This window comes from Rhineura floridana, chromosome 10, assembly GCF_030035675.1.
Source record: "Rhineura floridana isolate rRhiFlo1 chromosome 10, rRhiFlo1.hap2, whole genome shotgun sequence".
NCBI lineage: Eukaryota > Metazoa > Chordata > Lepidosauria > Squamata > Rhineuridae > Rhineura > Rhineura floridana.
This window is the reverse complement of record NC_084489.1, coordinates 10,600,223-10,616,015: the sequence shown is the minus strand read 5'-3', so window position 1 is coordinate 10,616,015 and position 15,793 is coordinate 10,600,223. Positions and strand designations below refer to the sequence as shown.

Here is a 15,793-nt window from a genome sequence, read left to right as displayed (position 1 = left end):
TGCTTTATAAAATACAAAACAAATTCCAAACCTGGATCCACTTTCAGAATATCAAATACCTCAATTTTGCATAACATAATAATGACAAACATCTAAAATAAATGACAAAATCCAATGTTTGTACTTGGGTTATTTCAAACTAATTCAAATTCAAAGTTCTCCCAAAAATATTTATCCCAAAACACAGATATTAATATTTAAAGTTATGTTTGTTTATACTCAATTCATCATTAAAGCACATGTGCTAATAGGAACGGTTTTCCTTACTCAATAGTAGTATTAATATGGTGTGTGCATCTCTATGAAGGCAGTGAAAATTAAAATGCTTGCGTTGTAAGTGCTTGGATGGCTTTAAAAGAAGATTAGACACATTCATGGAGGGCAGGGCTATCAATGGCTACTAGCCATGATGGCTGTGCTCTGCCACCCTAGTCAGAGGCAGTATGTTTCTGAAAACCAGTTGCCGGAAGCCTCAGGAGGGGAGAGTGTTCTTGCACTCAGGTCCTGCTTGCGGGCTTCCCCCAGGCACCTGGTTGGCCACTGTGAGAACAGGATGTTGGACTAGATGGGCCACTGGCCTGATCCAGCAGGCTCCTCTTATGTTCTTATGAAAATTGTATTTAAGCCACCAAATTGAGATAGGCTAGCGGCTACTTAGCAGTTAACATAGCAGTAACCTCTTCGTTCACCAACTAATATGCATGAGCTCCTGAGGATTCATATGCTCAAAGGTTCTTCAATCAACAACAGGGAAAAGCAGTTTCATTGTTAAAAATCCCCCTTCTTCTATGCCAAGATGGCTGCAGCACAGGGGTGGGCAACTTGTGGCCCTTCAGATGTTGCTGGATTCCAGATCCCATCAGCCCCAATTAGCATGACCAATGGCCAGGAATGATGGGACTTGCAGAGTAGCTCTCGCAATGGGCCACAGGATGCCCACCACTGCTATACCTTTTGGGATGCTGCCTTTGCCATCATCACTGTATCAAGGATACTTAAAGCAACATAGGGTCTGTGGGCTGCAATCTGTCAGTCAAGAATTTCCTACCACGGGGATGGGGAGAACCTACAGAGTAACTGACCACACAGCAACTAGCAAAGAGAAGTGCTTTGGCAAGGCAGAAGCAGTCCCTGCTGCTGTCAGCCTTTCCCTATAGGGGTAATTCATTTATCACTCATGGCAGCAGCATCTCACTGCTAACACAGTAGAAAAAAGGAATCACTGAATTGCTACTTAAGTAATACAACAAAAGCCAACCTCATCATGTACCGCAAACTGGGCCTAAGAGTCCTCAGTTTCAGGAAAGAATTAAAGCATCAGGAAACAACGTGGAGACGATTTCATTTAAATTGGCTTACAGTTGTAGAGTGAGTTGGCAACTGAGCAAGAGCTGCTCAGATTTGAATCTTGTGGTTCGGGATGCTGTTTATATCTTGTTTTGTGTGGCTCTGTTTTAAGGCTTATTTGATGTGCTTGGTTGGGGAGATGATCCTTAGGAAGGAGGGGAATGTCAATGAATGCATAAACATAACAGCTGATAACTGATGTAGATCAGTGAAAGCTTACACTGTAATAAATGTTTGTCTTCATGCTGATGGAAGACTCATGTTGTTTTTGTTGCAACAGACGAACTCCTGCACCCCTCTGAATGAGAGTTGGCATGTAAGAATAGTGGGTAAGATTGTTCACCTACAACTCTGTTGTTCAAATCTCTCCTAAGCAGTGACTTAGGGCAAGCCACTATCCTCTCAGTTTCAGTCAATCTGCAAATAGGGGATATAATAATACTGGCCTATTTTACAGGATTGCCATAGCAATAACTGAGATAAAGTATGTGAAGCCCTTTCAGTACTTGAGAAATATTATAAGTAAAAAGCTCCTCTTCCTAGAAATAAATGCAGCGGATTCCCTACCACCACCAATAGCTGTAGTGTCAACAGGTTAAAAAACACTAATAGCCCTAGTTTTCCTCCTGTTCTAAGTGTATTGTTAATTTAATGATTTAAATTAATAACATCTCTCTCCTTCGTAGAATATAGTCACCTTTAGACTTACAGAACACCAAGCTTTCGATACAGGATTTCCAGAAGCAGCTATCCATGCAGCATACTTTTCTTAAAAGTAGTTGGTTAATTTCTTTACTTCATCTTCTCCTTGCCTATAATATCGAATTGTCATTATCACAATACTGAGAGCAATTTAAGCTGAATGGGAGCTAAGCATGAACAGAGGAAAAGCTGTTTTCAAGAGAGGGTTGTTTTCCTCTCTTCTTGCCTGGAGAAGGTATTTTAGGGCTTTATTTCCCATAAATCCACATCCTGGCAGTCAGCATTCTCAGTACTTATATTTCAATAGCAGAAGCAGCTGTTGCAAAATCACTTCTTCGGCAATACGCTTTATTCGCCTATCTGTTTTTTTGCTAGTAAATCTCTCTAATGCTTTGTTACAATACAGTTGTACTTAAGCTGCATATCCCATCAGTTCTTGTATGTATAGCAGATCATTACATAGCCCAAATGTGAACTAAGTAAATACTGATGGGAGTACAGCTAATGCTATGTTTTATCACATTTTCCATTGCTACCACCTGGAAGTCTGGACAGTTTTTACCAGACCATTATCCTTACAGCATCTTAATTTCAGGCTTCGTAAATTAATTTTGGTTTACTAAAAGTGTTATAGGGAACCTTGGGGTTTCTGTGAAGCTGATGGGATAGATTTCTGAATGAGATAAAACAACATATCAGACAAGCTTTGCTAAAAGACAGGCTAGTCACTGTTAGTATTAATTGTCTCCTAAATTGTGCAGCCACTGAGGGGTGTTAGGGTGTGTTCCAGAATGAGCTTGCAGATCATGCAGGGCAATGAGGCCCCAAAGGCCTGGCTAATACCCTGTGTGAACTGCGTGTACATGAGGGATAGGGTGATCTCCTCCACTCCAAGAACAATTGGTCTGCTGAAATTAGGAGGGGCGAAATATCAGGGGGCATTGTTGAAGGGTGAAATTATTTGATTCTCATTTCAGGGATGGGGAAAAGGGGGCACTTACGGGTATTTACCGTGAGAGAACCTCTTTTACTAATGCTTCCTCACTAATATTACTTGTTAGCATCACTGCAAGAGGCATTTGGGGAGAATGCTGCTCAGAGAATCATTAGCAACATTTTTTACAAAATGAGGATTTTTTTAAAAAAAGAGAGGTGTTGCTCCCATCATGGTAAACCTTGTGCCCTTTCCCCTGCCCCCAAAAGAGCACTTTGTCCCCCTCTGACAATCATCTGAATGTTTCTTCAATTCACCTGAGTCGTGAATTGGGTGAGTGGAGCCCTTCTCAGTCTTTTGCAACACACAAATGTTCTGGAGTTGCTTGGTAGATAAGCTGTTGCAGAAAGCTTGACAGTCTGACCACCATGGTCTGTTAAATTAGTATGTCCAATTTCCATGAAAAATGTTGTGAAAGTAACAGAGAAGAGCAGTGTTTGTCTTCTTGGGCTCCTTAACTTCTCAGTGAAGCCAAATCAGCTGTCATCAGGCTTTTCTCCAAGACTAATGTTCCCAAAATTTGAAATGTCTTTCTCTAGGGATGCCATGACAATAACTGTAAAAAGGCAGGTTGGTGCCAGACTTCAGAGGGCCTTCAGTAAGGCATCACGAATGGGTCTCCCACCTGCCCAACTCACAAACTCCACTTCCCAAATGCAGCCATGCAGGGTTTTTTTTTCTTTACAAAGCAGCAACACAACTCACCATCTTTGCCACAGGCCCTAGTCCTAGTGGCTATTTTAGAACGGGACTACTTTGGAATAGAATTATAGGCCAGGGCATTGCATATTGGGTAAATAAAGATGGTGGGTGGCTATCACGTATACGAGTCAAGCTTGGCTCCCACTAAAAGTGGCTCTGCTGTCTGCCTGCTGCTAAAACAGCTGCCTGGGGACCAGGTGGGGAATGCGGTAAATGGCAGCACTTCTAGGTTGGGCTGGTTAGGGGCCGTTTCAAGCCCCTAAGATTCTCAACCAGTTTTCGACTTGGCCAATCACCAGTGCCAGGCCTGCTGCAAAGTGCCACCCCTTCTCCAACTCTCCTTTGTTTCTCTTATGATTTGGCCATGAGGCAGAATGTCAACCTACCCATCACAGTGTAGTAAGGAAGGTTATGAGTGTTGCTTCTTACATGAATTGTCAGTATTGGTGAAGGCAGGGGTCGGTGGAACAACAGCTTTGTTTCCTTTGCTGTGGATCAAGTCACTCTACTCTTCCCCTTACATTTCCTGATGCTAGTCCAAGAGCAAGAACTGCAAAGCAGAGCTTGCAAACCAAACTTCAATTACACTCAGAGAGATTTGGACAGTTAAACAATAGCATTACAATACAAACAATAGAATTACATTTAGGATCAGGCTGACAGGCACTTAAACACTAGCATTTACATTTAGTATTAGGCTGTACAAGAGCAGCAGTAAATCAGAGTAAGAGTAGTGGTTTGATCTAACGGAGCTTGTCAAACAATTAACTAGTTACTAGTTATGTGTAATCCCTGTCTTTAGAGAGCTTAGAGGAATCCTTCAGTTATCTGAATTAGAAGTCCTATTTTGGAAACAACATAAATGGGATGAAATTGATAATTTTCTTTTCTCAGAACTGAAATTAGCAGAATCGTTGTAGTTTAGAGTATGTTTTAAAAGCACAGCTTATTCAAAGGCTGCAAACTGTACATACCAAATGTCTGCATTCAGACAATCAAACTATGATTAAATACACTGAGATAAGATTAGTATCTGGCATCTACATGCAGTTACTTTGCTCCTTTCGTGTGAGCAAAGAAACAAGCCAATAAGATTTAGTTAACCCTAGCTTTCCATTATAACTGAACTGGAAATTATAGTTAACGGTTTTCAAACAAGCCAGAATATGAACCCATGTTTTAAATTGGCTTCCAGATCCTGTCTTGCTCGGAAGCCATTAATCATAGTTTCTACGGTGGCCTTCTCGTTTGCTCAGCTGCTTGAGCAGAGGAAGCAGTGAGGCAGAACCAGAGAGGCCTGTGCATGTGTGCAAAGTGCTTCTGCATGTGGGTGAGAGTGGGATGGTCAATTTTCACCAGCAGCCCCTTGTACTTTATGGAGTATTGCTCCATAATGTCGAGCCCCAGCTCCCTCAGGAGGATCAAGGAGGGGGGCTGGATGAACGTCCGTTCCAGCCACTAGGGCAAGGGGAAGAACCAGAGGGTGTTGAGACTTTCGAGGACGAGGCAGGAGGGGGTGTGGTTGACCGTGTGCCAGTTCCCACAGACAGTTCTCCTGCCGAAGAAGACCGCACTCAACTTCCAGACGCCCCAATAGAGCTGTTGGGGGATGTCTTGGCGCATGCCAACTCCACCTCCCCATGGCTCCCCACTTGGCACCTCAAGCACTTCCCCACCTCCTGAAGCCGAGTCGGCACCTATCGAGATTGTATTGTCAGATGCGCCCACGGAGGCACGCCCCCTTTCGTCCCGCACCAGACGCTGGGAGAAGCGCTTCAGTCAGAGGGAGAGTTTTAGAAAGAGTCAGAGATTACAGGCGAGGACCTTTCCTACTTAAGACTGCACCCCCCTGACCTGGGTGCTGAGTCAACTTTCTTTACACGCTGCAGAGTGTACTTAGGTAGCCTAGTTAGGGATTGTAGTGAGTTAGCATAGTGTGCCTATGAAACGTATTGCCTTCGATGCTACTTTAATAAAACAGGAATTAATTCTATCCTCATCTCCGTCTCGTGAGTCTCACTCTGGGCAGGACACATAAGGGCTCCCACCTTCACAAGAATCTAGTGCTGGAGGGAAAAGCTGTAAAATCCCTTGCATGTGCACCACACATGACCCTGCACTGGGTGCCCTGGCCAAATGAAGTAAAGCAGGTAACTACTAGGAAGACAGCCTTTGTGATAGTAGTACCCTGGTTATGTAACAGCCTTCACCAGGGAGACTCACCTGGCACCATCTTTCTGGTCTTTTTGATACAATATGAAGACTTTTCTGTTTACCCAGGCCTTCTAAACAACTTAGTAAGGCTGGACCTTTCAATATTAGAATCTGAATTTAAATTTATTATTTATTTATTTATTATTTCAATTTATATACCGCCCTTAGCAGAATAGCTCTCAGGGCGGTGAACAAACAAGATAAAATACAATAAATCTCAGCTTTTGAATCTTCTGAGTGTTGTGCGTTCTGTTTTTGTTGAATGTATTTAGTTCTGATTTTGTGGTTTCTTTTATGTTTATGCTTTTTTATTTAAGCTACTCAGAGAACTTTGATTTATGGGGCAGCAGACAAATGCAATCAATCAATCAATCAATCAATCAAATGGCTTTCTAAAAGAAGTTCAGCAAAGAGAATTCAACCTTACATTACTGATCAATATATATCAATATACAATTTATACTCTTAATCATAAAATATTTGGCCTCTCCTTTTTCATAATTGTCTAGTGTTGTTTAATAAAATATTATCACTGATATTCCAAGTTTATACTTTACCTTGGACTGCTGGTACAGACATCAAATTCTGTGAGCAGGATGTGTGCCAAAAACAGAAGCATCTGTCACAAAAACTGACTGATAATGCAAGATTTCTCTCCTCATACATCACACCAAGGATAGGGAACCTGTGGTCCTCCAGATGTTACTGAACTACAACTCCCAGCCTCCCTGGCCACAGGCCATGCTTGCTGGAGCTGATGTGAGTTGTAGTTCAGCAACTTCTGGAAGGCCACAGGTGCCCCACACCTGTAGTAATGAAAGATGTTCTGGCCTCTGGCAATGCTTGGCTCAAATTAAAAGACAGAGGAACTAAGAGGGAGAGGGCAGCCAGGTATAACAAATAGCAGCACACAGGAGAAAACAGTGTTCCACTTTCTTAAGGAACTTGGGCAACTTTCACCAGGCTTGGTTTTTATATTGGCAGTAGCAACTAGGTCCCTGGATTTCTGCATTCCTGGTTTTCTTGCAAGTATACACCAACAGTGAGTTATGTTGTAAGTATACACAAACAGTGAGTCATGTAAACATTCTAATGGTCATTCATTTTAGACAGCAATTCCAAGCTAGAAGCTACTAAGGCAATAAACGTGTAAGGTAAATCTACCAAGACCCGGACAGAGATTGCCTTGGTATTTACTCTTACTTCACTTAAATGGGACCTCTCAGTATTTACTGACTGACATTTTACAGCTTACAAAGCAATCTGCCTTTCTTGTCTGGTACTCTTCATCTACCAACGCAATGCCAAACAGCTGACTATCCTGTTTCTAAAAATGGACTGTGCTGCAAACAGCATCCTGACAATTTAATAATTTGTCAAGGTGATCCTACCAGTTATTATGAAGCACATATAGTGAGGTTCAGAGGTAAAGGTCACCTACTTACTCACAAAGCAAAGATAAACTGGATTTGCTGACACTAATAATCAGGGCAATTAAAAGATATCTAAGACAGTACTTGGCAGACTTTACAGCAAACATACAAATTCTATCAATATACTTGCAATAACAGCAGCTGAAGCTTCAAAATATTTTTGTCACCAGTCAGCTCTGTGGTAGCTCTGTGCAGAAATTTTAGCCACTTAAATGTTTTTATTAAACATATTCTGTGATCATCAAGGCTCATGAGACATGTGATAACATAGAACCAACCTGTGGAGGATTCTATCTATCTGGATGAGTTGGATCAGGCAGAACTTCAGTTCTCTCCCCTCCTTTATATATTCTAATATTATTCAGAAAATGCCAAGGACTACCCCACTCTGGCAATTATTTATTTAGGATTCACAACTTGAGAGTCCCTAGATCAGAAAAAAATACATTTACATTTTCCCGAAAATGTTCTTCAGAAATGAAGAGTCTAAGAAAGCAAGAGGATGAAAGACATCAACTTTTTGTCAACAGAACACACCTTTCTTTAATGTCTTATTCCCAACATTATAATTAATATGGGCAATGAGTAGTATATTCACTGAAAATTGATACTGCTAAGCCATCAACACATTTGCCTAGCAACAACCTACAGATGTATTGTTTTCATCAATCATTTTCTGCTGCAAATTTTTGCCAATATTTTTGTTTATGACAATATCTTCAGGTTTTACTCACATGTCTAAGCTATCCAGAGGTACAGAAGCAATCAATTGTTTATTTGAAAATTTATATATCTTTCCATTTTCTTTTCCTTTTATTTGGAATTTTAAACCCTCTGGATGGTACTGATTTGCTCCCACTATCTAAGTAGAGCATTCATTTAAGCTAGCAGGTTGAAAAATGTGGCAGCTCTTTAAGAGTTAACTGAAGAACACCTTTATTTCAGCTTTCCCTCCTTCATTTAGTAAGCTTTCACCCTGTTATTTTTTAAGATTAGACCCTCTTTTAAAGGTAGAAGGTTATGGCCTACAACAGCACTGTTTGTCTTTTCTCCTCGCCTCAAAGCTCCACCATCTTCTTTGGCTGGGGATACCCTGTTATTTACAATGTATTATTATTGCAGGGTTACCATCATCTGCCAAGTGTTCCATTCAAGACTTGCTGTACTTAATTGCAGTATGAAAGGGGCAGGAATGGTTCTGTTAGTTAGTAATGTACCCATCGGTCAAAAGAAGACCAAGTGCCTTTCAAGAGAATATATTGTTCCCTCTCACAAAAGCAACCAATATCAGGAAAGAGTCATACAATTCTGGTCAGAGACCAAGCACTGCATTCAAAATCTCATGATTATCACATTCCAGTTTCAGCTGAATTACTCTATCTATTAATATTTCATTCTATAACACCTAAATATCCAACCTATCAGTATGAATAGCACCTTTGAGTGTTCAAAAATGTTTTACATATACATGTGACAGTGTTATTGAAACAGCACAGCAAGCTCTACCTAGACACTGAAAGCAGGCTCAACCACTCTCCATACTAGCTTTCAATGAAACAGTAACATGTAAGAGTGATAAAACTGTATGGTGGCAAAGGTGAGCATTCTGTATCTATCATATTTTTATCCCACCTGTTTTTCCACAGAGCTCAGGTTAGCATAGACAGGATTATCTCATATTATTCACTGCAACAACCATATTGGTCTGAGAGGTAAATACCCTATGTGGCTAAGAGTTAAAGGCTGCCCAGTGAGTTTGATGAATGAGCAGGGAATTGAACGTAGGTCTTTCTGGTACAAGCCCACTTGATCACATCAGCAGCACTGAAAACATTTTCACAATGTTTTCACAAGGCATATCCTAACACTTTTTAGTGTGATTGATCTTAACTACATTAATAAAACCAGTTAAAACAGTAATATCAACATTATCTGCAAGTGTGTGGGGGAAATTCACTTTTCTTTCTAAGAAAACAATCCCTTAAAATAAAATGAAGGTCAGGATTCCCATAATTTTAGGAAGATTCTTTCAGCATACAATATATTTAAATTGGATTCTTATTACTGATCCCCAACCCCACCCTGGCTGGACTTTTCTGAAATCTTTTTATGACATTACATCCTTTTTCTTTTCCTTAAATTCCGAGCACATTTTGTGATTTGTACTTAAAAAAGGCCATGGAACAGTAAAAAAAAAAATTCATGTTCACAGTTTTCTGCAGCCCCCAGTTCAATATATTTACACCAAAAGGTATTAGAGCATAAACAGAAAGTTTTAAGTCCTATTTATTTTTAATAAACCATAGGATGCAAACCTAAGCAACACATCCTCCAGCAAGCAAGTCCCATTCAACTCTGCGGGACTTGATTTTGAGTGAACAGAATTGCCGCAAAACATTTGAAGTCTTGCTTCCTTAGTTCAGATTTTAAACACAAAATGCCACCCACTTTTTGAAAAGTAAAAATTATGTTAAAAATCCATTCAAAGAACGTCAGTTTCTCAAGACATGGAAATTACAAAATATTCTTCCAGTCTTGTATTCACTGAAGCGGAAATTCCTGTCCATGTCAGTGACCCAGTTTGCCCATAATGCTAAGTTAAACCATGGCTTAGTGTGAATGGACAAATGTGCAGATTCCCAGAGTAAAGATCACAACCGCTGCACTCCTCCTCTGGTCCTGCTGCAGACTACCCAGGGCTAAGCCACAGTTTGGCTTTGTGTTATGTCCAAATCTAGGCACATGCTTTGTCTCTCCCCTGGACAAATCACAACTTGTAAACTAAGAACAAACTTTGGTTACAGCTTCTGGTTTGTCTGTAGTGAAACAAAACATGAACCCAGCTCAGACGCCACAGAAAACAGCAGTGTAGAGACTCTCCTGGACCACCTTCTCTCAGAATGCCTTGCTCTGAGGAAGATCCCCTTCCCTTTCTCAGATTGAGGCAGAGCTGAGGCAGGGGACACTGCAACTGCATTATTTAAAGTAAGGGAAAGGGGGCAGAGGGGAGGAGGAGTGGCAGAAGCACCAGCTCTTGTGCTGACCCTGCTTCGAACTCTTCCACATTTGGCATTTAGGGACAAGAGCTTTGCTAAGGGGAAAACAGATGCTGGTACCTATGTGCTACTTTCCCCAATTTTTCCTTTGAAACATCTCTGAAATACCTGAAGGGAGGACAATTTCTAAAAGGTATCTCAAGAGGAGGGGGGAAACAATCCTCAGGGGAATATGTGCATACATGCCTTTAGATCTTGAAGTTTGCTGAGAATTTAAACAAAACTATGAAGTGAGAAACTTACTTTGTTTCCTCCAGTTACAAAATGCTTGCAGTGTGATCTCTCAAACTGAGGATGCACAGCAACAATCTGGACATAAAGGAGAAAAACTATGTGTTATTATTGAAGTGTGATTTTAAGAGTTAGAGAACGATTCATGTACAGAGCCCATCATCCTACTTGTGTAATCTGATACGCTATTTTATATCAAATCATACTCTCCTAGTATCTTTAGCATCAACTAGTTTGGTGTTGTAGCATTCTCAGATGCTGGTGGATTGTCATTTTGTTCTTGTTGTTTTCTTAAACTTATGTACAGAGTGTGTGTCACAGGAAGAAAAATGATGTGAGTATGCCACATTATTCGCGAATGGGAAGAAGAAACTGAAGAGACCCTTGGAGCAGAGGTCACCAACATTGTGCCCATGGGTGCAATGGTGCCCTCAAGGTCTTCCCCTGGCCCCCACATCTCTCCTTTCACTGTCCCTTTGGTCATGAGGGGGTTAGGGCAGTTACCTTTTTCTCCACTGACACATACATAGAGCTGAAGAAGAGAATTGGAAAAGTGATGATCTTTTTCTACTTCCTCTTTCAGCTCTATGTGCTTTTTTAAGATTGAAATTCTACTGGATCTAATGTTTACCCAGATCCCTTGAAAAGGCAAAATTTGTGTGTGTACATGCTCTCTCTTTCTATGAGTGAGGCTGATCTGGGGGAAGGGGGAGATAAGTGATCAGAGGGAGACACCCCCACAGACTCACTCAGAAATCCAAATTTGCCCAAGGACCCAAAAAGGTTGGTAACCTCTGCCTTGGAGCAAGCAAAAAAGACAAATCTCTCTCCTCTGCAGAGGAATCATGAAGGACCACCATCGTCATTCATACCAAACGTTTTGAATTGAAATCTGTTTGGTATTTAAGAGGAAAGAAAATATGCTGAAATGGCATGACTATTTGCTGGATGCAACAAATAATAATAATTATTTATTATCATTTATTACATTTGTATACTGCCCCATAGCCAAAGCTCTCTTCGCGGTTTACAACATTAATAATGCATTTGTTAAGTATTTACTAAGTACTTACTTTAATTGGACAATCAAATGTTTCATGGAATTCTTCTCCTGTGTACAATCCAAACACCTGAACCTGAAATTAGAGGATACACTTTCAAAACTGGATTAAATTGTCTATTATTTATTCCACTTCAGAAGCCAAAAGGTGAGTATAAATGGCGACAGCAAAAACTTCATAGTTTATTTATTTAAAATAAATTTGCAGCACACTGTAATAGTTCAAAATTATCCAAAGCTTTCCTTGATTCCATTAAAGTATTTAATGGAAACACCAAAGCGCTTCTATGCAATTAAGCTGCTAGAACCACCAGGAGGACAAAAGACTCTCTTCTGTACTTTATGCCAATCACTTTTATTGAATTGATAACCACTTGACTAAAATAGAAAATAATTTCCATTTTTACAATAAACAGAACATAAACTGAAATATTTTATTTTCTCAGAGGCTCTGCTTTCTTACTATTGTATATATATATATTAATATGCATTAAAATGCAGCTTCAAGGATGCTACAAATATTATTATTTAAATTTATCTGCTGCTTTTCCATATATATATGCTCAAAGCAGCTCATAACAGAACAAAAAATGCAAATCACTACATCAATAACAAACACTAAATCATTTCAAAACATAACAATCCAATAAATAAATCAATTTTATTACATGAACATTATATTTTAAGTCTTCATAAAACAAACTATCATCAAGTAAAACATATCAATTAATGATAAACTTAATAAACATTATTTCCAATACAAAAATACCATAAAACAGTCTGTCACTCCAACTCAGATGTTACAGCCTCTGGTAGTTGGTGTCACTGTGGCTGGTAGAAAAGTATTTCCTTTTATCCCTGTCTCAAACGCCAACCAGAACCCTCCCAAGGAAGCTGGCGCAGGTGGTGTTGCTCTGGAAATCAAGATTAGTGTCATCTCCCTTCACCTGTACTCTTGAGCCACCAGAAAAATTCCACTGCACTTCAAATGCCCCTAGTCCTCAACAGTGCTGATGTTCCAGCAACACGGGCTGGGGCAGGAATACAAGAAAAAGATCTGCCACCCCAGCTCCGATGTTACAGCCTCTGCTAGTTGCTATTGTTACAAATCTTGTAAATAAATACAGTAAATGTGTAGTATTGACTTATTAGCAACTCCCAGCCATGGACTGAGTCATCCACATACTTAATTCTTGAATATTAATAGGTTCACCTTGGAGAATGCCCCCAGTGGCATTTCAATCATGTCATCCTATCATACATTTGTCCCTAATAACTGTTCAGGAAAGCTTTTAAATGTTGAGATAATGTAATGGGGAATTTCTGAATAACAAGCCCCCAAAAGCATACTGAGAAATGTGCAGTAGAAGCAGCTAGCCCTTTAGGCAAGTCTTCCTGTTTCCCAGTTATTACTTCAGCTGGATAAAATTTTGGATTAGGATTGCTGGGGCTGTTTCAATCCCATCTCAGCCATGAACGTAACTGGGTGACCGTGGGCCAATCACTATCTCTTAGTCTAGTCTCCTTCACAGGATTGTTGCATATCCTTCCTTTTCTCCACGGGTTCAGAACAGCATGTATATAACAATAGAAACACAAATGAAAAAATGTGGTGCAAAAATTGTCCGTGCATGCATGTTAGGAATAAGTAACGTAGTACAGAGGGACTCATGGGTCTTTGTGCAAAAATGCTAATCACCATATTCAAGCACTGTCAAAACTACGACTTCTGCTAGCATGGGTTTGCCCTCTTTGAAAAGCGTTCTGAAACATCAGTTAGTCCAAAATGCAGCAACTACACTACAGCCAATTTTGTGGAGCATATTATTCTATTGCTACTTCATCTGCATTGGCTTGCCATTTATTTACAATCACAATACCTGAAAGTTGTAAGCAGCTTGGGACCAAATTATCTCCTGGTCCATTCCATCTCCTCCTACAAGCTCCTGCCTATCCACTCAGATCTTTCAGGCTTTGGAGGACACTTTGCTCTGTGTCCTGCCACCCTCAGAGGTACATCTGGCAGGGATGCACAAAAGCACTCAGACCATGAAACCTCCCTGCAGCAGGATTTCAGTCTGGCCCATCCAGTTATGGCCTTTAGATGCTACACCAAAACACTTTATTCCTGCATGCTCATGGTTTGGCTGTCTCCTAAATCTTGTCAGTGATTACATAGTGTTCTATGTCATTTATTTTGTTTTTAGTTCATTGTCTGATTGTTCTTAAAATACACTAGCCACTTTGAGTGTGTCCCTGTGGTTGGAAAGGCAAGATAGAACTACTGAAATTAAATGAATAAACTTGGGGAACAAAAATTTATGACAGCTGGAAGCCCTGCCTATCTTCCAAGCGTGTCTTGAGATCTAAATCTGTTCAAATGCCCAACCAGTCTCCGTTTCAAAAGTTTATTTTTTGTAATCTAAATACATCAAACCACACCAAAACTTTACTTCTTAAAAATATAAACACATTGCTTTTGATTATTGTACACAATTGCTGGTTTTTGCCTTATCTTGCTGAGACAAATACATTATTCTTAAGAGTCTCATTGGTTATAAAATTCTACAACCTCTTTGACCAGCCGTATGTGTCGTTATTGTACCATCAACATATCTTGGGAGAACACCACATTGGGAAATATAAACTTATTCATTGCATTTATTCACTCATTAAAAGCTTTCGAAATTAAGCACAGATTAAACAGCTTTACTACTTTTTGCTCCTTTGGGGGAAAATTACATGTACTTCAGTATTCATTTTAATTTACTAAGCTTAAATAGTTCAGTGGATGATCCCAAAAATCCTGTCTAAGAATACAACAGAGTGTTCTTTCTATTCAGTTAAGTGAGATGGATCTTGAGAAGTGACATTAATACACTGTGCCTACAAGCAGCATTATTCCCTGAAAAAGCATCCTGAATAGGCTATGGTTTGGAATTTTATTATCACAACCAATATTAGCAAAGACTGCCACAGACTTAAAAACAAACAAATGAACAAAGACATTCTAATAAGTGGAGAAATCGATCATCAAAATCACTAAAATGTCACAGCTCTCAATGTTCCAGGAAAACAATGATAATTGTTGGCTGTGCAGTACACAAAATGATGTATGTCCCCAGTCGAGGAAGAAGGTGCCACATTTTTAAGGAAACTGTACATATATTATATATATATTGATTTCACATTTGTTTAAAGGAGCCACTGTGAGGTACTATATTCCTTTGATAAACTATGACTGCTTATCAAAGAGTTTCAGAGGAAACGATTGTAAGACATTTAAAAACCAACAAAACCATCAGCCCACAGAAATCTTGCCCCAAAAAATCCAATTTTGTGGATTTATAGCAGAGAAGCATTAAGCTACTGTCTTGCAGAGACATCAGACTAGTCAGTGAAGAATAACTGGCACAGTAGTAATGATTACAGTGACAAGGCCCCCTGCCACAGCTGTTAATCAGTTTAATACCAGTAACATTATTGACATTCCTTGTAATTACTTTTCCTTAGGCACATTTGGACCAAATATATTTGACTTTAATTATGAGTTTTTTGAAAGTGAGCCAGGTACTAAAACAGATGATCCAGATGCTTCTGCTATAGAATTTCACTGGTCAGAGATCTCCTGGCGACTTAAGGAGAACATCACCATTTCATGCAAACTAGAAAAGTGAAAATGAATTCTTTTGCCATACCTTGCCATCTTCAGAGCAAACACCCATATGCTCTCCACTTTCATCCAGGCTGATTTGATTGATCTTAACTGGACTCTGTTAAAAGGGGAAGGGAGAGGAAACATTTTAGAATGCACAATACAGAAGAAACAAGCTGCTTCTGTCTCCCACCACCAAAATAAACAAGGCCTGAAGTATTTGCAACCCACCAAATTGAACACTGGCCACTAGACATATAGTCTATGAGAGGCTCAATGTGGCTTTGCTGCCTGCCTGGGACTGCAAAAAAGGAAGAAGAATAAAGTGTGCAAATGTGTATATCAAGCTCCTGGGCTAGTATCACTTCTGTACTGTTTGGCAATAGGTTTTAAACTTTC

The 15,793-nt window shown here is 39.8% G+C and overlaps 1 protein-coding gene across 3 annotated transcripts in view; it reads right to left on the bottom strand.

Moving 5' to 3' along the window:
• VPS41 (VPS41 subunit of HOPS complex) overlaps positions 1-15,793 on the bottom strand; it is a 170,901-nt gene that overhangs the window by 78,574 nt on the left and 76,534 nt on the right. For all 3 annotated transcript variants that reach the window (XM_061585727.1, XM_061585725.1, XM_061585726.1), the window contains exons 5-7: positions 15,438-15,512; positions 11,753-11,815; positions 10,692-10,757 (exon numbers count right to left, since the gene is read on the bottom strand). In XM_061585727.1, the coding sequence (XP_061441711.1) occupies positions 10,692-10,757; positions 11,753-11,815; positions 15,438-15,512 (204 nt within the window). The remainder of the gene's footprint in view (positions 1-10,691; positions 10,758-11,752; positions 11,816-15,437; positions 15,513-15,793) is intronic.